The sequence below is a fragment of the Lates calcarifer genome, linkage group LG1 (genome assembly GCF_001640805.2).
Source record: "Lates calcarifer isolate ASB-BC8 linkage group LG1, TLL_Latcal_v3, whole genome shotgun sequence".
NCBI classification, from domain to species: Eukaryota; Metazoa; Chordata; class Actinopteri; family Centropomidae; genus Lates; species Lates calcarifer.
This window is the reverse complement of record NC_066833.1, coordinates 1712222-1734777: the sequence shown is the minus strand read 5'-3', so window position 1 is coordinate 1734777 and position 22556 is coordinate 1712222. Positions and strand designations below refer to the sequence as shown.

The 22556-nt window shown below is 45.1% G+C and overlaps 1 protein-coding gene across 2 annotated transcripts in view; it reads left to right on the top strand.

Annotated features, from left to right (window-relative positions):
* itgav (integrin, alpha V) overlaps positions 1-22556 on the top strand; it is a 45842-nt gene that overhangs the window by 6902 nt on the left and 16384 nt on the right. Inside the window, exons 3-30 of one of the 2 annotated variants that reach the window (XM_018674186.2) lie at positions 3397-3488; positions 4219-4333; positions 5985-6046; positions 6608-6653; positions 7720-7842; positions 8139-8183; positions 8892-8935; positions 9094-9150; positions 10889-10941; positions 11262-11337; positions 11552-11681; positions 11797-11894; positions 11999-12092; positions 12219-12264; positions 13227-13334; positions 14006-14061; positions 14143-14297; positions 16169-16306; positions 16393-16460; positions 16821-16965; positions 17114-17206; positions 17407-17486; positions 19266-19346; positions 20063-20168; positions 20407-20565; positions 20947-21078; positions 21474-21587; positions 22042-22149. In XM_018674186.2, the coding sequence (XP_018529702.1) occupies positions 3397-3488; positions 4219-4333; positions 5985-6046; positions 6608-6653; positions 7720-7842; positions 8139-8183; positions 8892-8935; positions 9094-9150; positions 10889-10941; positions 11262-11337; positions 11552-11681; positions 11797-11894; positions 11999-12092; positions 12219-12264; positions 13227-13334; positions 14006-14061; positions 14143-14297; positions 16169-16306; positions 16393-16460; positions 16821-16965; positions 17114-17206; positions 17407-17486; positions 19266-19346; positions 20063-20168; positions 20407-20565; positions 20947-21078; positions 21474-21587; positions 22042-22149 (2624 nt within the window). Of the gene's footprint in view, positions 1-3396; positions 3489-4218; positions 4334-5984; positions 6047-6604; positions 6654-7719; positions 7843-8138; positions 8184-8891; positions 8936-9093; positions 9151-10888; positions 10942-11261; positions 11338-11551; positions 11682-11796; positions 11895-11998; positions 12093-12218; positions 12265-13226; positions 13335-14005; positions 14062-14142; positions 14298-16168; positions 16307-16392; positions 16461-16820; positions 16966-17113; positions 17207-17406; positions 17487-19265; positions 19347-20062; positions 20169-20406; positions 20566-20946; positions 21079-21473; positions 21588-22041; positions 22150-22556 lie in introns of both variants that reach the window. The other variant, XM_018674185.2, reaches the window with a different exon arrangement.

Genomic DNA, 22556 nt, shown 5'->3' with positions numbered 1-22556 from the left:
GGTGCTGAATGACTGAGGAGTGAAGTGTAAATAGCAGCAGACAGAGCAGTGTGTGTGTGTGTGTGTGTGTGTGTGTGTTGAGCCTGGTTGGTATTCTGTGGGAGACCTCGGCCATGAAAGTAGGAAGTAACAAACACACCACACTCTTACGCAGTTACACCCTGCTCCTGCTCCGGTCGCTGTGACAGAGTGGTTTTCTTAAAGTCAGAGGAGAAGCCGATCAGCAGCTGCATCTGGGAGCTGATGATCTCAGACCTGGTCTCAGCTGCCGGGTCCTGTTCAGGCCCATTGTGTCCATAAAAGGTGAATTAGTCTCCTGGAGCTTCAGTGAATCTGGAGGAGGAGGATGTTTAACTTCTCTCTCTAACTACTGGCTGCCCTGCGCTGCTGAAGTGCCTCTGAGCCAAGACTGAGGGCACCGACACCCTGCAGGCTCTGCTGACTGTAATGCTGTTAGTGAGTGAGTGAGTGGCCTGGTTGTGGTGCAGTGTGTGTGTGTGTGTGTGTGTTTTCCTCCACAATAGAGACCTTTGTTGTTGTTATTTGACCCACGTGATCGCTGGCTAAAGCTTTACTGGACCAAAGAACAGAATTAACTGGAATTCTGAATTCTGCTGTGTGTGTGTGTGTGTGTGTGTGTGTGTGTGTGTGTGTGTGGTATGACTCTGACTCAGTGTTTGTCTGACAGTCTAACCATGATGCACCACAGGCTTTTGTTCCTGCTGGGTTTTTTATTTTCCTTCAGGAGTGTGAGTCGTCTGCTCACGCTGCCCCACTGGATATTTATATGTTTGAAGGATTTAAGCATTTATTTTTCTACTTTATTGGGAAATGTGTAGCAGGAACTGAGCGGAAAACAAGATATAAATAAAAGTGAGACGCACCATGTTGTGATTGTCTGTCCTGTCTCTGTTGGTCAGACAAAGCCAGACGTTTGAGGACGTCTCTGTTGGACATGTTTCTTTGACATGAATCAGTAGTAGGTTGATTAATGAAAATAGTTGATAGTTGCAGCCCTGCTTAGGATGAACTGTGATGATCCTCTGACTTTTCCTCTAGCGCCTCATCAGGTCACATTTTAACTCATCCGATACTTTATTTTATGACCGATCACCTGCAGAACTAATGACGCTCCCATCACCATAAACTTTGTGCTAATTAGCATTGAGGTTTATCCACATGGATGAAGTCATTTCACACTGAGGGCATTTTTTTCATGCAGTCAATTCACACGTCAGTGTATTTTTTCAAACACATTACACAGTAAAACAGCTACGTAACTTTTTGTTTGGAAGGAGGTTGATTTGTCTTTTGTGTTCGCACTGCGAATGAAGGCATCACAATCACACAGACTCACAGAGGCTGATCTGGGTCAGAGGATCCCTGTAGTTGGTCCTTGGCCTCCTCAGATACAGCCCTAGCCTCTCAGGACCTCAAACTGTCCCACCAACATCAGAGCCGGCCGTGGCGGAGCTTCAGCTCCTGCATATTCACGGGCGAGTATCTCATAGTTTCTTTATTACACACTGTTTGTGAAAAGACCTTCAAACTGAACTCTTAGGTCCTGTTTACACCACACTGGCGTTTGTATTTAACAGTAAACCTTGTGGCTGTGGTCTGGTCTTTCCTGACAACACAAACTTCTCCAGAGTTTCAGGGTGTAATCTTTTGGAAACACCATCCTTACTGTCGCTGTAGAAACTGGCAACAAAACACAGCAACAACAGCAATGGCCAACTATCAAGCCGTGTTTGTGCTGCAGACTCATCACGTTACATCGCCACCTACTGGCCTGGCTGCATTCTGCTGGGTTTACAATTGTTTCTGCAGATCAGAGTGAACGAAGAAGAAGCTGTCCTGTGAACTTGGAACTTTTTTAAAATTCAAAGGAAAAACTTCTCTGACCACGATACATCTGTGTCCTGGTCTCTGCTGTTTCACACTATAAAACATAAGAAACTTTACCTGACTCACTCCTCCATGTGGCTGTTGACATAAACTCATGTTTTTGGTTTAGGAATGTACCAAAAAGTCTGTTGTCATGGTTACAGTGCTGTTGAGGTGGGAACTAGCTGGCAGAAAACCCCTGGCATTGTGGGTAGCTGGTTCACCACCATAATTACAGATTAGGGATAAAATATTGGATTTACTGATCCTTTTGCCCTGTATCCACAGTGTGTGTCTGATGGACACCAGGATCCTTATCAGCCAAACGTTCTGTTGGAAATTAATCAGGCGCAGCCAACATTTGTCGGCAGGCTGGAGTTTCCCGCCCTGACGGGAAAATCCCAAACATTTCCTCACTGTCTGTGACCAGGCTTAAATATTCATCTATCGACAGATTGTGTCAGACTTGTGTAGGACTCCTCAGAGCTCTGTGGAGTTTCAGTATAACTATAGTCAGCTGAATTCAGGCTGAGAGCCGGGCCTGGCTGCTGTCATATGAATATATATAAAGTCCTGTACATGTACACAGTGTACACGGTGCAGAACTGTGGTTTTTATCATCTGAGTATACATTCGTACAGCTGTTACAGAACTAACTTGTGAAGAAAGTTGTTCAGTTCCCAAAGGTGGAAAGTAACTAAGTATATTTACTCAAGTACTCTTCTTAAGTACAATTTTTTTTCAAACTGCCTTGTTGTTGAAAGGTTCAGTACAAATAGACCTGCCTTGCCTGGCCTCACAGTCCAGTAGAGTCCAAAGAACCTGCCCCCCCTCTCCTCAAGTTAAGACTAGGTTTGATAGAGATGAACTAAACCAAAAGCCACTGCAGTTCATTTGTTTCTTCTTCAAGTATTTTTTTTCCAAAGTAATTTGTGTGTTAAAAAGACTGAAGGGATTTTCAGTTTAATTTAACATTAATCAAACAGACAACACGTTTTATCTTTGGTTTTGTGTTAAAACTGTGTTAATACTGCGACAAATGGTCATGTCTGATAATTCTGTCAAATAAAAACAGGATACAAATAAGGACACAGAAGATTAAACATGAATGAAACACCAACAAAGTAATATATAGTTGAAAGTCTGGACCTTGGAACAATGAGAACAGAGGATCATGTGGGTGGGGTGGGAACATAATGAAAAAAACCTCTCTGGACTTAAAAAGAGGCAGTACAGCTTTGTGTTCAATGCAAAGAGCAACCAAAGCCACGATCGGTGGCAGTTAAAACAGCAGCTAACAGCTGAGTTTTGGATGAGCTGTAAAAAGGAGAGGGACTTTACGCCTCGAGGATTCAAGTACCAACCACAGGCCGGCTTATGTCAAACAGACAAAAGACCTTGAAGCAGTGTGGTTCGTCTCAGGACGGTCACCAGATCTGTTTGACCACTGAGGTTCTCTGATATCTCTGTCATTTAATCTGTTAATAACTGTGCTGTCGCTCTTTGCAGACGACAGGAAGAATCCTCAAGGGGCTCAGATGGAGTTTAAATCCAAGCAGTGGTTCGGTGCCTCGGTACGATCTGATGGAGAGCACATCCTGGTAAGAAACTCCACACACACGTTTGTTTTTCTATACTTACAGGGACTCTCACTCACATACCTACACAGCTAAATGCCTAACCCCGACCATTACCCTAAACCTGAACCTCAAAGCAGGACTATGTAACTTTAGCTTAGCAGCAGCAGCGTCCTCCGCAGCCACAGGTGATAATTACAGGACACCGGTGCTGTAAATTCTGTTGGGCCCTGAGTCCGACCGGTTACAGGTAATGAGAGCGGCATATGAAAGAAAGACTTGCAAAGCTAGCTTCTTCTTAACACACGACAGAGGGGGAGTGACAGAGGCTCCATTGTCCCTGTTACAAGTCAGTGCACCATCAAGATGATTCTGAAGCTGAGATTTTAAGGGAAGATTTGTTGAAATTTGTTGCTTTAAGACCAAATATGGACCTTTAAACAGCCCTTTCCTGTAGTGAGGCTGTGGAAGAATGCATTAATGACACTGTAAAAGCTAAATGAAATTCACTTCATTCATAGCATCGATGCAGATCCATCAGTCTGTCTCACTCAGTAACATTTGTAGAGACGGTAGAGAATCCAGAGGCTTTAATCCACCTTCACACTGAGCTGCTGGTGGTCGATCAGTACAAGCATGTTTGCATGAACAAACTGAGTTTCAGAATCACCATCTACAGTATTTGGAAGATAAGGTGTGTTTCTCTGCAGTGTCGTGGTGGTTTGTGTATTCAGGCAGTGTGTTTGTGTTCCAGGCCTGTGCTCCTCTGTACCAGTGGTCGACCTTTGGTGTTTCTGAGCGAGAGCCGGTGGGAACGTGTTACCTGAAGAAAGGAGGCACCGTGGTGGAATACTCACCCTGCAGATCAAGTCTGTTCTTTCCCTCTCTCTGTCCTGCTTTGCTCTTTTTTCTAGAGTTAATTAAGCAATATTAACTGAGAGTTATTAACCGACTTCAGTGATGCTTGCTGAACGCATCACTGTCGTGCTCAAATGAACGTTAAAGCACAGCCTCGAGTTTAGTATTGCGATTATACAACTATTACCAACAAAGTAAAATGTCTAATCAAAATCTGTTCACGTTGAGGAGCAATTTGCTCTCAAAATTAAAAGGTTTTAACGAGTGTTTTTCCCGTTTCCATGGAAATACATGGGGTCTGACTATTAACTGGAACACAGTCAGTCACGTCAGTGGACTCCTATATGTAATGGAACCAAGTTTATCACTACGGCAAATAATCAGAGCCTTAGTAACGACCTAGCAACAGAAATGATTTTCTAGTCCCAGATGAGTGAACTCTGAGCTGACGTTAATGCTTTACTGAGATCTCAGGACTTTACCAAGCTAAACCAACAGCCTACTGCACAAATGCATGCTCACTTTTATCAATAACAAAGACACTGGTTTATTTACTCACACAGATGTAGCTTCTGCAACCGCAAACTTTTATATGAATTTTAAGTTATAGCACCGTGTCACAGCTGATGGAGAAAGCCGAGGCGCTTTGCTCAGATGACATTAAAGGACACCTTCGAGTGTAATCTTGCGATTACACAACTATGACCAACAAAGTAAAATGTGTATGGCGGAGTAATATTTTTAGTGATGAGTAAGGTGTGCTGTCATACTGATTGGAGCACATTCTAAATGTCTTGTGGACCAATCAGATTGCTCGGTTGGAACTACTTGTTGTATAATGTGCGATAAACACTGAACCATGAAGCTGTTGCATGTTTAAGGAGCAACTTCACACCAGGCTGAGAAACAGTGCGTTGCTGTTCCTCTCTTGGTTGTGGTTGACGTTCATCTTCACTCTCACAGCTCTCACAGCCTCTGTCCTCCACCTGCTGAGCAGCAGACAGACTCAGTCAGAGAGCAGCTGGTGATTCATTCAGCAGCTGGAGAGCCAGAGATTTCCCTCAGGAGGAGGAGGAGACCAAACACAGAGCTGAAAGAGAGCTCTACACTAATACACTGTAAAGTTAGCTGGTTATATCCAGTGACTGATAAAGTTAAGTCAGCTGGACTCAGGGTCTGTGGTCCTGATGACTGAGGGGATAGAAGGACCGGTGTCATGCCAAGATCTGCACCAGAACCTTTCAGGTCTCGTGCTGTATTACCAGCAGGAGACCAGTTAGCACTCGGTTCAGTTTGTCACCTGCTAAGGAATAGTTTAGAATAGATAATAAAGAAATGATATATGAGATCCTTCTTGTCCCGGGGTAGAGGACTGGACGCCGTCTGTCTGGAGCCCTGAGGTCAGCAGTGCTGCGTCCTGGATCAGGACTCAGTAACTGGTGATTTCAACCGCACTCAGAACAATAAAACACAGAGCAGCCGTGAAGGATTCTACTGTAGAATCACCAATAAAAACACAGCGGTGATCTGTGTTTGTTCAGCTGCTCTGCGATAAGAGGAAAGAGCCGGGCTTCTGACAGCTGACTGTAGCTTTGTTGATTTCTATAAACCAGTTGAAACATTTCCATTAAATATGATAAAATGTTTGATTTCTCTGTGCAGATGCCAACTCACCTGAGGGGCAGGGCTTCTGCCAGGCCGGCTTCAGTGTGGACTTCCTCAAGGTAGGGAACAAAGACTGACCCAGAAAAACCCATCTGTTGGTGTTATCATGGGTGCTGACTCACAGAGCTTTTCTCTGCAGCACTGTGAGCAGAGCTGTGGTCTGGAGTTAATAACAGAGCAACAGGTTGACTCACAATTAGGTCTGATAATTGGTCAAATATTTTTTGTTGTATGTCTTTTTTGGCCTTGGTATTTTTACATTTTTACACACACACGTCATGTGTGGACATTAATGTTGAACAGTGTTATGCCTGTCCTCATTAAACTCTGTAGGATGAAGACAAACATGTTCTCAGTTTGACTGAACCATTAAGTTTGTGCTGCAGCCTGTAGATTTTCTATAAGTCAAAGTAACCTGAAGTAACCTGGATTCAGCCTCTGGAAACAATGAATGTCTGCACAGAACGCCGTGGCAATCTATCAGTTAGTTGAGATATTTCAGATGAGGAGGAAATATCTAATATCCCACAGATGAAGCTGCTTCACTGTTTCAGTGTGAGGGCTGTTCTGTACTGAGGCGAATAAGAAATGGAAGTAATGACATGATTCCTTTTCAGAAGAACAAGAGAGTGGTGGTGGGAGGACCTGGCAGCTTCTATTGGCAGGGTGAGTGTTACACTGGGAGAGTGTGTGTGTTGCTGTCGGGCTGTTGTGTTGCTGTTGTGTTGCTGTTGTTGTGTTGCTGTTGTTGTGTTGCTGTTGTTGTGTTGCTGTTGTGTTGTGTTGCTGTTGTTGTGTTGCTGTTGTGTTGTGTTGTGTTGCTGTGTCACTGTGAGCAGGCTGACTTGTGTCATTGTGGGTGCAGTGTGAGGATCAGGTGTTAAGTGGTCAGTTTATTAGGAACGCCACACTAACACTGTGTAGTTCCTCTGTGCTCTGGATTCCTCCAGGCTTTGTTGTAACTGAGCAGAAAGGTTCATTATCACCATCACTAATAAACTATTCACTGCAGAACTTCATTGAGATTCCTCCTGTTTTTAAGCTGTGCTCAGTGTCACAGTGATCCAGTGAGAGCTGTGTGTGTCTGTGACCACACAACAAACAGGAGCTGATCACAGCTCATTCAGCTTCTTTTAATGGGGACAGTTTGGCTCCAAAGAGGACCCAGTGTCAGGCTGCTTTAATTAAGACTGGGCTGCATCCTCACCACATTAAGACTTTAATGAACAGGTCCAGGCAGGTGAGGCTTCACTCAGGGTGTGTGTGTGTGTGTGTGTGTGTGTGTATCTGGAGTGTGTTGTAATCCATGTTTGTGTAGTTGTCTGACATTAGAGGGTGTGTATATATCCTGAGTCTCTCTCTCTCTCTCTCTCTCTCTCTGCCCGGGGTGTGTTAGCTAATTATTGTTTCCTGTCGAGTCACAATTACACAACCAGCCACACACACACACACACACACACACACACAGGGCTGTTTCTGATTAGACAGCTGTTAACACTGTGTCTCTGTGGCTCCTTTAATTACAGCTTGTGTGTGTTTTTCTGAATCAGCTTGTAAACAAACTCGTGTAAAGTTGTACCTTCTCTCTCTGCTCTCTGATAATCTTTCTCTGTTCTCCTGTTATCGTTTCCTCCTCCTCTCTCCTTCCTCCTCTCTCCTTCCTCCTCCTCTCTCCTTCCTCCTCTCTCCTTCCTTCCTCCTCCTCTCTCCTTCCTCTCTCCTCTCTCCTCAGGTCAGCTGATTTCTGATGATGTCTCAGAGATTTTTTCCCGGTTCAACAACAAATACGTCACCCCGTACGGGAACACCCTCGCCACCAAGTCGGCCGGCGCCCAGTACGACGACAGTTACCTCGGTAACCACATGCTCTCTCACACACACACACACACACACTTCACTCTGCCGCGACCTTTAACATCTGTGAAAACACATACAGCTGTTATACTGTCATATATCTCTACCAGACTCCACTGACAAAAACAGGGATTTTACCGAGCAGAACACAGGACGTAGTGCAGCACAATAACACAGACTAACAGTGGTGTTCATGTACAGTACGTCCTGATGGAGCTCCGTCTGAGGTCACTGCAGAGTGATTAGAGGAAGATGGTGTTTGTAGTTTTACTGAGTGACTCTCTCTGTGTTCACCAGGATACTCGGTGACAGTTGGAGACTTTAATGACGATGGAAAAGAAGGTAAGGACAGAGAGATGTCATTGTTGGGATGGCTGAATGCATTACTGTTGTTCTGATCACCAGGTGCATTAAAGATGTAAATGCAGGTCAGCAGAGAAATGATCTCTCCTCTGGTCTTTGTCTTCACATCATAGTGAAGTGAATATCTGTGGGTTGAATAAAACAAGGTCTGTGATGATGCAGGAAATGACAAGGACCTCCCAGCCTGTGGACAATAATAACAATATTAAAGTGACACAGTGTAACTTCAGCAGCGCCCCCTGCTGCCAGAGGTGCTCATTAACTCTGTTGTAGCTCTGAGTCTGAGTGGTTCAGTGGTTTCCATGAACAGAAAACAACAAAACCTATCAATCTGTTGACTGGAAACACGGTCCAACAGTGTATATTACCCATGATGCCCTTCTCCTTCTGGAGCAGGAAGTGTTGTGGCTGTAACAAACTCCAAACTCTGTCTCTGACTCTTGGTCTCTGCGTCAGTTTCCTGGATCTCAGAGATGAACTCTGGTTTTAATGACTCTAAGTCTCTTTAACTGATCTACAGTTCAGCATCAGTCTGAACTCTCTGGGTCTGATTCCAGCAGTTTGAGCTGCTGACTCTCACTCAGTCAGAGGGAGATGGAACCTGCTCAGGTACACAGAGCAACAGCAGATGCAAACCAAACCAGTCAGCAGTGTGTTGACTTGGCTCCTCTTTCCTCACCTCCTCAGATTATGTGACTGGAGTACCGCGGGGGGAGAAGGCACTGGGTTATGTAAGTCCACACACACATACATGGACACTGACACAATGAGACATTAGTGTCATCCAACAGTCACATGGTCGTCTCTCCGTCTGTCTGGTCAGAGGGTGACAGTGACTGAAGAGCCTTTGTTTATCGCTCAGCTGACGTCCTGTGTTCTCATGTTTCAGGTGAACATCTTCAACGGCAACAACATGGAGTCCATGGTCAACTTCACAGGAACACAGGTGAGCTGCAGGACTGACGTCAGGGTGTTGATGTAGCAGAGCTCCACACACACAGCTGGTGATTCTTCTCTTCTACCACACTGAACAAACAGGCTCCAGAAAAATCTACGTTTCTATGCTGATGATGACGTGTTGTTGACAGAAGAAAAGAAGCAGAAGTCAAACGCAGAGTTCTGGACAGTGTACAGCTGTGGTGGGCAACAGGTGGTCTGTAGGCCAAAACTGGTCCACCAGTGATAAAATCAGGTCCACATACAGCTCCAATGTCCAAATCCAGAACCTCCCCCAACCTGAAGAAAGACTGTTATATGTTTATCCAGACCAGCAACAGATCTCCATCATCTTTATATACAGTCACTGCCAGCTACAGTTACACAGGGTCACCTCCTCTGTAGAGATTGAGCCTACAAAATAAAAGCATGAGAACGTTCTTTTTTGCAGCCAAAGTTTTACCTCAGGTTCCACTGGCATTTTTATTAATCAAATCTTAAATTAGAGTCTGACTATGTTCTGATCTGAGGCCAAACGTAGTTGGCGCCCCCTGCTGTACATCATGCACACACTGTGGCGTCGTCCTCAACAACGAGTCTGACGACTGCCCTGTCATGGCAGCTTCTTTGAACAAACAAAGCTTTATTAGTTTCACCCTCATCGGGACCAGTTCACTGGACAGTCAGGGAATTAGATTAAAAGAAAAAGGTCTGGTCACTCTCTTTTATTTATTAACATGAGACTCAGTTTGAAAGCACAGCTGAATCAAACTGTGACGTTGGGATAAAGTTAAACTCCCAAAGTTTCCCACTCTGAAATAAAACAGAGCTGGAACCTGCCTTAAATGATCTGATATCTGATGATTCACTGTGCTTCATCAGCTCTTTGTGTCTAAATGAAGGAGAAATGACTCTGGAAGAGACACAGACTGACCTCAGACCAGGTTCAGAGAGCAGCCTTCAGATTCTGATCGATAAGAACTGTTGTAAGAAGAGAGTGAGAGCTGCAGGCAGGAGAGGAGTGAGAGAAGGAGGTGGGGGAGGGAGAGGGTGGGGATGTTGGAGGAAGGAGAAGCAGGGAGGGGAGGAAGAGTGGTTTGCAGAGTTAATGACAGAGTTCCTCTTCTCTTTCCTGTCCGTCCTCCATAACGCTCCCTCTGAACACAACCAACCACTCCTATCTGTCTCCTCCCTCCTCTCTGCCGTCGTGTCCATTAGTCAGCAGGTTGTGGGTTTTTGAAGAAGAGAACTGGGATCAGTTTCTCCAGGCTGGATTCTGGAGGAGCCAGGTCACTTTAAAAACACAGCAGCATTGTGGGAGTTTGAGGTGACGTCCTCGTCCTGACGCTGCTCAGTGAACAGCCAGTGAACCTGAACATGTGACCTGTCGCTAGAAACAATGTGTGTGACAGAAAAGATTTTTCCTTCAGGAGTCGACGTGTTCAGCCTCTCTGCTTGTTGGAGTTTCATGTTTTATCATTTCCAACAGCCGAGTGAGATTTAATAAAACTCCTCCTCCTCTCTCTCCTCTCTCCTCCTCTCCTCTCTCCTCTCCTCTCTCCTCTCCTCTCCTCTCCTCTCTCTCTCCTCTCCTCTCCTCTCTCTCTCCTCTCTCTCTCTCCTCTCTCTCTCCTCTCCTCCTCCTCCTCTCTCTCTCTCTCCTCCTCTCTCCTCTCTCTCTCCTCTCTCCTCTCTCCTCCTCCTCTCCTCCTCTCTCCTCCTCCTCCTCCTCTCCTCCTCTCCTGCAGATGGCTGCTTACTTTGGACATGCAGTTGCTGCTACAGATGTGAATAAAGACGGGTGAGTCTGTTCGTTTCCTGCTCAGTTTAAAGGGCCAGTACAGTAAATATTAGACTGGTGACCTCTGACCTCTGGTGACCTCTGACCTCTGGTGACCTCTGACCTCTGGTGACCTCTGACCTCTGGTGACCTCTGTGGGATTGTTAGAGAGTTAGAGAAGTGGTTGGACACAGATCCTGCTAATCTGAATCTAACCCTAACCCACACACACACAGAGAGAGCTCAGGGAGACATGTTAATGAAAACACCACAGACATCAATACCACTGTGTGTGTGTGTGTGTGTGTGTGTGTGTGTGTGTGTGTGTGTGTGTCGGTCAGTTTGGTGGATCTGTTGGTCGGAGCTCCTCTCTTCATGGACAGAGGGTCGGATGGAAAACTCAGGGAGGTGGGACAGGTAGGAAACAAACACACACACACACACACACACACACACACACACACACACACACACACACACACACCTTCTACAACATGTATAACTGCTCCGCCAAATATCTCCAGCTCTGACGAAGCTTCACAGTTGACATAGTTCTTCACTACTTTTTGCTTCTTCCTCTGTGTGTGTGTGTGTGTGTGTGTGTGTGTGTGTGTGTGTGTGTGTCCTCCAGGTGTCTGTGTACCTGGGTCGAGGGGGATTTTCCTTCCACCCACCTCAGATGCTGACGGGGTCGGAGGTCTACGCCAGATACGGCTCCGCCATCGCAGCGCTGGGAGACCTGGACATGGACGGATACAACGGTAAGAGTTAGCACACACACACACACACACACACACACACACACACACTGACACCCAGTCCGTGACCTTGATGACCCCCCCGCTCATGTCTCTTGTTTCCCTCCTCACCCTCCAGACGTGGCCATCTCTGCTCCTTACGGAGGCCCCGACCACGACGGCTTAGTCTACATCCACAATGGCCGCCCTCGGGGCCCCGACCCGACACCTTCCCAGGTAAACACCACATCAAAACCGTACCTGTTCTCCAGCCACGTCAGTGCCACAGGATTCATGTTCCTCAGAGGATGATTCTTACTGACTGCTGTGTCCTCTCTCAGGTCCTGCAGGGGAAATGGGCGTCCAGCTACATGCCTGCTAGCTTTGGATACTCCATGACTGGAAACACTGACATAGACCAGAATGGATATCCAGGTACACACACACACACACACACACACACACAGAGGTGCAGAGTGTGTGTGGAGGCGCAGCAGGAGTGAAGTGAACGTCTGTGCTGCTGCTGAGAATAAAAAGCTGATGTGTGTTTCTGTCTTTCAGATTTAATAGTGGGAGTGTTTGGAGCAGACAAAGCTGTTTTATACAGGTAATCAAAAATCATACTGTGTGTGTGTGTGTGTGTGTGTGTGTGTGAGCTGTGTTGGAAGCTGAGGGGTTTAATGAGCGAGGCCACCTCTGATATCAAAGAGCTGCTGCTTTCATTCACGTTTCTCCCACTGACTTTATAGATGCTTTTAAGACTAATTTAACCCGTCAGTACAGGTTCTGCTGCTGATTCATTTATCTGAGCTTTTTTCCTGCAGCTAATTATATCCTGACTGCTCACTGTGGATCTACATTAACCCTTCACTCAGAAAACCTGATTATTCCGATCTGATGGCGTTACTGTCTGAGCTCTTATTCTGAAAATACTCAGAAAGCAAAACTCGTTGTCAGCTCGCCCGTCACATTCTCCTCAACGTTATATCTCACTGACGTCCTGAGGGGGTTTCCTCAGATTTGGATCACATGTTCATTTGGACTCAGAGATGAATGGATTCAATTTTGAGGGTCAAAGGTCAAAGTCATTGTGACTTTAAAAAAAACTCATTTTTGGCCATCACTAATTAACTGCAGCTGGACTGGTTGGTGGAGGCGGTAACTCTAATTTCCTGCAGCGTTTCCACGGCACCTCGTCTGCTTCAAACCCAACGTGCTGCCATGTTGGTGCAGTTTTAGTTTTCTCTGAGACTCAGTCTGAACTTTCTCATAAACAAACACAGCGTGACTGATCTCCTTCATGCTGCCTCTGCTCGTCAGACGCCAGCGGCTCCGTTAATCTGGTTATAAACAAACACAATATCAACATGAGGTTGTTGTGTGCCTTATTACTAAAGCTGGATTTAGCACCGAGACGCTGTTGGCACAGGTCACTGATGCAGGCGACTTTTTAATTTGCCAGAACCGGTCTTAAGGACACGTCAGTTCAGCTGGTTCACATCAGATCAAACCAGTTTAAGCTCTCTAAAACAATCTGTAACACTGTGTGTGTGTGTGCGTTTATCTCAGAGCCCGTCCGGTGATCACTGTGAACGCCACGTTAGACCTGACGCCTCAGATCATCAACCCAGAGGAAAAGACCTGCACACTTCCTGGAACCAGCACACCTGTGTCCTGGTGAGTTCTCACATCCTCCACCTCAAACCACATCCCATAATAACCTCTCAACATCACTCACTTCAGTTTCACACTTTAAAAGTCATTGAACAATAACCATGATTTTGGCTTCAGGTGTGTGTAGCTGTCGATCAGCTGATAGATGAAGGAGGTGGAGGTGTTTTTCTCTGGTAGTGATATATAGAGATGTTTCTGGATCTTCCTCTTTGAATAAAAAGCTCTGTCTCTGTAGGAATCCTATCATCATGTTGTCAGACACTGAGAAGAACAATCTGAGTCTGTCAGAGACAAAAACAAGACTGAAGTGGACAATCGATCAATACTGCTCTGATTCCAAAGATTTGTGTCTTTATCAGTCATTTACACCCAAACACATGGAAAATAAGACCCAGGCTCAGAGTTATCCTCTGTGAATATAAACTTCTATAATTCAAAAGTCTCAACTCCAACATGTCAAAGCAGGCGTCACTCAGAGTTCAGGCGTGTTGACTACTTTAGATAAAAGAGGTTCATAACGTTTGTGTTTTGTCGTTGTTTAAATGCTGTTATATGGCTGTGTGAAACATACGTCTGGTAGTTGCTCTGTATGTCTGGATATCTGGAATATTAACAGACAAAATAAAAGTCTGGCATCAGCTCTGCTTACAGCTAACTCTAAGTGTGTCTTCCAGTTTTAAGGTGAAGTACTGTCTGAAGGCCAGCGGCCACGGCGCTCCAGCTACTCTCAGTGAGTAAAACAGTGTGTGTTAATAATTATCAGTTGTGGTTCTGCAGCTTTGAGAACACTTCATTATCTCACTGCCTCCAGATTTTCGTGTGGACCTCATGTTGGACCGTCTGAAGCAGAAGGAGGCGACCAAACGCGTGCTCTTCCTGCACAGTCGGACCTTTCAGTACTCAAAGAACATGACGGTGTCCAACGGCAGAGGGCCGGCCTGCGAGGAGCAGCCTGTCTTCCTGAGGGTGAGAAGGCTGAATTACACTGAATCTGTTTTACATGTTTCATGTGCTAACATCACCATTTCAGCAGTTACTGACAGTTTCCAGGTGATCTGACACTCGACTCTTCTCAGAGGTTATTATATGTAATCTAACCTCATATCAAACCAGTACAGCTCTGCTCTGAAGACACATCATTAGCACCTGTACTATTAATATTTTCCAACTGTCTCGAGTCCTTTAAAGGTTCTGTATGTATCTGAAAAACCCTTGTTATTGCTGACACCTGTGGACATTAAGTGAACTGCAGTCTGTGTCCTGTTACTAGCATCCATAGAGTTCTTATCCCTAGTCCCTGTCTTTACCAGCCCTCACTGAGTGTTTGATGGAGGTGCACGAGTCGCAGTCCGACCGTGAAGATAACATTACAGACCAAGCAGAGGTTAGCCAGGTAGCTGTGACTTAGCTACACTGCAGGGATCCAGCGTTGGTTTGTTAGCCGATGAAGTGATTATCAAAGGTGAGCTCGTCGATTTATCGGCCAGATCAGATCAGATCAGATCGTTATCCACTCAACACAGTAGTTTGCTACTGATCTGTCCATGTTAGCAGGCAAGCTAACACTAGAGAGCAGTAACGTTAGCTCACCTGTCCAATAGGAAGAGAGACAGCTCAGGGTCAGGTTTGATCCCCAAAGACGAACAAAGGTCCCTCCATGAACCAGATGCTGATGTTGACCCCAGTCTTCCCTCGATGTCGCTCCAATTCTACGTTTGGCCAAACGAGCTTCATCAGAAATAGTTTTCTGGTCTGTGTTTTTGTGTGGAGTTTGTGTTGAAGTATTTCTCGTGCCGGGAACCAGTCGTTTCATAACGGCGGCAGGACTCCGATTCTGAATCCAGGAGCAAACATCCTGAAAACTTGACCCGAGTCCTTTAGATAGAAATCAGTCCACAGGGTGTTATAGACAACAGAGAAGGTTGGAGAATGAATCATTTTTAATGTCACGTTACAATAAAAAAAGCAGGTTTTCCATGTAAATCTTCCATACAGTACCTTTAATGACTTGTCCTGTTTCTGACCACAGGCTCGACGCTCTGCAGTGTGAATTCTCTTTCATTAAGTCTATTCTCCTCCATCTGTCAGTCTGTATTATCTTATTCAGTAAGTCTTCACACACAAGGTCGTTCACAGGTCACTACAGCTGCTCCATTTCATCAGCGATAGCCATAGCAACCAGGGCCCCTCCAGATAAGCAGGCGGAAGAAGATGTAAACAACATTCAGATAAATATGCAGCTTCATAAAGTCTCTTGGATACTTAGTTATTTATGGTTGTTCTTCTTTAATGAGACAGAAGTGAACGAATGAGGTGAGACATGAGCTCATGTTCAGATTTAGGAGTCTTCACACATGTACCTGAAAGAGTAGGTTAGAGGAAGATATCTGGGTTTAAATATGCTCGCTCCAGAGGACAGCATTGTATTTATTAACCTGTTCATGTCTGTCATGTACGTCACCTTCCTCCTTGATGCATCACGCTGCAGTAAAAGCTTCTGAAGTCTCCTGAAAACTCCTTACTTCAACTCACAACAGGACAGAGCAGAGCAGAACAAGCAGCCTTGTTTGGTCATTTTAGTGGTGTTGATCATGCAAAAGAGCTCTTAATGGACATCTGAAACCAGCTTTTTGTGCAGCAGTGAATCTGACATCAAACCACCAACAGACTCACAGAGAAATGCCAGATTTAGTAAGCAACATCGTAAATAACTGCTTGTTTATGGCAAAACGGGCAGAAAAAGCTCTTTCTGACGCAGCCTCATAAATATGAACGAGCAGCAGGGGCAGGAAGTTTGACCTCTTCAGAATAAGAGTTGAAATCTCTCTCTCTCTTAGGACGATCGGGAGTTTCGGGATAAGATCACTCCCATCTCCGTGGCGATGGAGTACAGCCTGGACTATCAGCAGGCGGCGGACCAGACCGGACTGCTGCCCATCCTCGACATGTTGGCTCCATCCAACGTCACCAAGCAGGTAACACTGCGTGAGTGTGTGTTCACCTGTGAGAGGCGGATAGTTTTCAGCATTCAACCACTGATCGTCTTCCTTCCTTCCCCCAGGCTCACATCCTGTTGGACTGTGGAGACGACAACATCTGTAAACCTGACCTGAGGTTGTCAGTGAAGAGGTGGGACCCTCCTCATCTTTGTGTTCTCTGTTCATTACTGCAGTCTACATGGACTGATGTCAGTGTTTTGTTACGCGCCCTACTGGTGACAGTCAGGGTTGTCTGTCGGTCCCATTCTTGGGAGCCTGATATCTCACTAGAACTTCAAGGAAATCCCTCCAAATTTGGCATAAATGTTTACTTGTCCTCAAGGATGAACTGATTAGATTTTGGTGGTTGCAGGTCAAAGGTTGAGGTCACTGTGACCTCACAAAGCAGGTTTTTCAGTCTGTCCCATTTTCATGAACGTGATATCGCCGTTTTCTCCTTGAGGCTGAAATAGAGGATGTGTTACCACTGTGATTGTTTTCTTTCCCTCAGTGACCGTGAGCAGATCTACATCGGCGATGACAACGCTCTGACCCTGGAGATCAGGGCTGAGAATCTGGGAGAGGGCGCCTATGAGGCCGAGCTCCACGTCTACCCTCCACAACAGGCCGACTTCACCGGGGTCGTCCGCAGTCAGGTAACGTCTCGTTCACCCAGAGCGGGGTGTCAGTCAGAGCTTGTAATACTTGTAATAAATGAGAAATTGCTAATTGTCCATCGTTGACACTAATACACCTCGTCCAGCCCTGTTGAACTGTGATTTTGAACTCTGGCTGTTTTTCCAGACCTTCACCAGGCTGTCCTGTGCTTACAAGAAGGAAAACCAGACCAAGATGGTGGTGTGTGACCTGGGAAACCCCATGAAGGGAGGAACCAAGGTCAGTGATGTCATATCATGTTGCATTCTGGGTGTTTTAGGTGCTGCTCTGACGTGTCTATGACAGTGTAGAGTCGACCAGTGCTTGTTTCTTGTCAAATAATGAAGGCAGACTGCTCCTCTTCATGATGTTACATGTTCTTGTCCCTTCCTGCTTTTGGATTGGTCCTTTGCCATCTCCTCCCTGCTGTGATTGGCCAGGTGCTGACAGAGTTGAGGTTCAGCGTGCACCAGCTGTCGGAGGAGGACACATCTGTCAAGTTCGACCTGCAGATCGTCAGGTGACTTCCTGTCTGTCGTCTGTCTTCGTCCAGCACTTGTTGGATCAGAGGATCTCACATCAGCTGGTGTGGTTTGATCAGCCAGTCACACCTGAGGAGCACTGACCCCTCAGTGCCCCTTCAGTGTTACCTCCACTTCCTGAAGATGTCATTATCTCTGAACAAACCTCCAGAAATCCACTTAGAAATCAGAGAGAAAATATGCTCCTCATAGCTGCCGATGTTTTTCCTTGACCTGAGGCATCGTGTTTTCAGGTCGTCCGTCACATTCTCATGAATGTTATACCTCAGTAACACCTTGAGGGATTTTCTTCCAGTTTGGTAAAAACATCACTTGGACTCAAGGTAGAACTGATTAGTTTTTGGAGGTTAAAGATCAATGTGACCACACAAAAACGTTTATAATTCCAATAACTCAGGAATTCACACACTAATTAACTATAGCACTGACACAGTTGTTAGTTTTATGCTCAGCCAAACAAACCAGTAAGCTTCAGACTGGAGAGAGGGGAGAGAGAGCTGCTGTGAGTCTGAATGTGTGAACAGCCTGTAAGCAGCTGCCACATCAACATTCAATAGAGCAGAGCAGTTTTTGTCCTGGTGCTCGTTTGAATGACAAAAGCCCTGAAACTGTGAGGGAGGGAGCCCACAGCTCTGCACAGCCACACAGACGACAGCCAGTCTTAACATTCCTCTGAGTCCATCGGTGAGTGTTTGTTTCTGTGGGAGAGAGAGAGAGCTATGTTAATGATGGGTTTCAGTGGCCTTTGGTTACAGTCTGACAGCTCAGCCCTCCTCAGCTCTCTGACACACACTGTTAGTGGCAGATTCAGGCTCCTTCCACACTGATCCATCCAGACGAGCATTTTAGCCATAGCTAGGTAGCAGAAATAACCTCTGTCCATTTTAACAGATCCCAAACAACACATATCACATGACCATTTGCTGGACATGCACGTGCTGGTGTAAACAGTAAAGGGCTGATAATGTTTAAATAATCACCTTCATTCCACCTCCATGATCGTCAACATGTTTGCTAAACTCCTCCTTCCAGTTTTTTCTGTGTAGAATTGATACAGATCATATGCGCTGTGTGCCACAGGAAGTTTGCATAACTTTTTGATGGTATATTTAGCTGACACTGGTGGCATGCTAGCTGTGTCCAAGATTAGTTGTTCACACAACTTACTAACAAAATATTTCATAAAACTGGCGACACAACTGACAGACCAACCTCCCCACTGTCCATAAGACTGAAGGGTAAAAAATAGACAAGCACTTAAATTAGCGGTTCTGTCTGTCCATAAAAACACGCATTTCCTTGTGTTAAACACTAGGGGGTGTACTCCATCTATTACATGGAATTATAGACACAAAATAAAAGTGTGTGGAAACGAGCCATGAACCATTTCCAAAAGTCTCCATTTTAGAGGCTTGAAAACTGGGAAACTAGGAACACCAGGCATAACTACAGCAACAGTGATGTGCTTTAAAACTAAAACGTATCAGTGTGGGCGAAGCCTCACTCGTATATATATATATATATATATATAATACTATTTTTAGATTAAGCTGCTGATCAAACCACACCAGCTGACCAGCAGCTTAATCGCCCTGTGGCTGCTTCTGGTACAGCAGCAACAGAACCTCATATCCACCTACTCAAAGTTTCTGTCCTGACCTCTATAGTATAAATGTTTTTCATGCTTTTTGTTTATTTTTTCATGACATGGAGATGATTAAATGAGGATATATCTGTGTTTCCTCTCTGTGTTTCAGCTCTAACCAGTTCAACAACACGAGTCCTCGGGTTTCCAGCGTCACCAAGCTGGCTGTCCTCGCTAAAGTCGCCATCAGAGGGTAAAAAACACTAGCTGTATTGTGGTCCATCTTTATATACAATCAGTTGTCGGATCTGATATTAATCTGCCTGAAACTGTTCAGACTGTCTCCCCTGACAGTGTCTGAATCGCAGAGACACTGTCAGAGGAGTGACGCTGTTTTAAAGTTTGTTTCTTACACCAGTTTTTAGACAAGCTCCCACGCCCTGGAAAAACTTCTCTGAAGAACGTGATTGTATGTTACCTAGAGCGGTAACTTGTACAGTACAATTAGGAAAGCTTGGACCATAACCCAGTGAGAAGAATATTTTTCAACTTAATATCATCCAGATTTTAATAAGAATTTTCTTGTATTTTCTTCTGCAACTGAGAATAAGTCTTTGGTGGAGACCAAAAACCGAGCTAAAAGAGAGGGAATACTGGACTTAGATTTATCAGGTGGAGACAAACATCCCTCTACATGAATCATCATGTTGCTCTGGATGTTTGATAAGTGTTTACAGTGATATGTCAGCGTTATGTTTGGTCAGTGAATGTAGGTTTAAGTAGTGAAGGGAATATAAATGTGAACACCCATAGTTACAGGAATAAACACAGAACAGACTTTTGTGCCTTTACTGTCAACACAACTTCATATCAACTCTAAAACATTTATACAACTATGGCTGTAGCTTACACTGTAAAAAATGTGTGTGTGTGTGTGTGTGTGTGTGTGTGTGTGTGTGGTCTTTGCAGGTCGTCGTCCCCTGGTCAGGTGCTGCTTCCCATCGCTAACTGGAAACCTAAAAACCCTCCTGTGGTTGGAGACGACATCGGACCACAAATACTACACGTCTATGAGGTACATGCACACACACACACACACACATTCACTGTATATGTGGATGTAATACACTCAGTTGGACACTGGGGTCCATGGTGACACTGACCAAACAAACTGGACTTTAGGGTTGATTGTCTTTGGATCCAGTCCTGGGTTCCTGACGTGAAGGGTCAGACTGTGGACAGCTTTATCTATATGAACAGTAATACAACACATCTTCACACTGTTGTGTTGTGTTTGCACCCGTCTCTCTCAGCTCCTGAACAGCGGGCCCAGTACGTTCAGTAAGGCGTCTCTGAAGGTGGAGTGGCCGTACCAGTTTAAGAACGACTCTCTGCTCTACATCACAAGCTACGAAACAGAGGGACCCATCAACTGTACCACCGACATAGAGATCAACCCGCTCAACGTGTCGGTGAGAACTGTACATACATGAACATTTAAACACACCATGTGTTCATCAGATGGGATGTTGCATCTCCAATACAGCGTGAAAGCCCTGGTTCTCAACGACTGAATACGGACACAAATCCTCAGCGATAAAGGTGCCATAGAGTTGATGTGATTGGCTTCACCCTCTCTGAGCTGGGTGGAAGCTTTGACATGGCTTGCTCGATGGCTTTTGATTATGGAGCTGACAGACAACATCCGTGGCTCACCTGTCTCACAGCATCATCTTTTATCAAATGAAGCTGAGACACGAGCATGAGACGAGTGTTTTCCTCCTGTTTACCTCTCACACAGTCTACAGGAAAACTACCTTTATCCACCACTCACATCTCACCTTTGGTTTCAGAACCCGTTGACGTCTCAGAAGAACACCAGTGTCGTCCCGCCCAGAGAGCGGGAGACGGAGGGACGAAACAGAAACCACGTTCGCAAGAGAGACCTGGAGTCCAGAGACACACTGGGCGACCTGCAAACGCTGGTACACACTTTCTTTTTCTTCCAAACTGTGCAGTATATTTGCCCCTCTCTGTGAGCAGACTCTTGACACACATGAAATCCATGATAACTGGATGTGCAGCTGAAGCAGAAAATGTTGTCAGGCCTCAGCCAAGGAGGCAGCTCACTGAGGAGTGATGGATGAGAGTCCTGATCAGTGGAAATATGAATGAACTTTAACTGGTTTTGATGCGTTCATTCTTCTGCCTCAGAGAAATAATCTCACTGTTCAGATTATATATATATATATATATATATATATATAGAGAGAGAGAGAGAGTGGAACGACTGTGAATTAAGATTTTACTCATTTGAAATAGTAAAAAAAATGTGTGTGTGTGTGTGTGTGTGTGTGTGTGTGTGTGTGTGTGTGTGTAGGACTGTACCACAGCTGAGTGTCTGCAGCTGAGGTGTCAGGTCGGTCGTCTGGAGAGAGGGAAGAACGCCATCCTCTTCATCTACTCCAGACTGGCCGTCAACAACTTCCTCAGGGTAAACACTGCCACAGACACACAACATTCTCACAGTTACCTCAGATAGATTTATTAACTAATGATAAATGAACTAATTCTGAATGTCTGACAACATGATGATAGGATTCATAGGATAAAGAGGAAGATGCCTTTAGTTTAACCAGAAACATCTCTATATACCAGGAGCTGCTGGAATCCCACTGCCTCCATCTGTTAGTGTGTCTGTGTTACTGGTGACTTTCAGTGGTGGAAGAAGTAATCAGATACTTTACTGAAGTAAAAGTACCACACAGTAACACAGACAGGAGCTGCTAAAAGCTAATTCAGTCTAGTTTTAATGGGAACTATGAGCTAACAGATGTAGTACAGGCTGCAGTCTACAGCCCTGTGGACACGTGGACATGTTTGATCCGTCAGTGGTTGGATGTCTGTGATGATCTGTCAGACATGTGACTGTTTTTTTTCTTTTTCAGACTGAGAATCAGAACCGTTCGTACGTGGTTCGATCTACAGCCTCTTTCAACGTCATCGAGATGCCGTACAAGAACCTGGACTTTGAGTTACCGTCCAATAGCACCACTGTAAGACACACACACACACACACACACACACTTTATCCACCATTTCTAAACACACAGTGGTAGCAGTAAACAGTGTGAGTGTGAGTTATAAAATAAAATAGGCTCTAACTGATGATCAAGTCTGCACATTAATGGTTTGGTTTTACCTTGTGTCCACGCCGGCGACAGCCATGACCAGAGGCTTTATGTTTTCAGATTGTCTGTCTGTCTCTCCATCTGTACGTACGTTTGTCTGTCTCACACTTGTGACTGTGATATCTCAGTCACACCTTGAGGGAATAATAATAACACACACAATAACACACAAAAAAAAAAAAAAAAAAAAAAAAAAAAAATAACACACACAATAACACACAATAACACACACAACAACACACACAACAACACACGCAATAACACACACAACA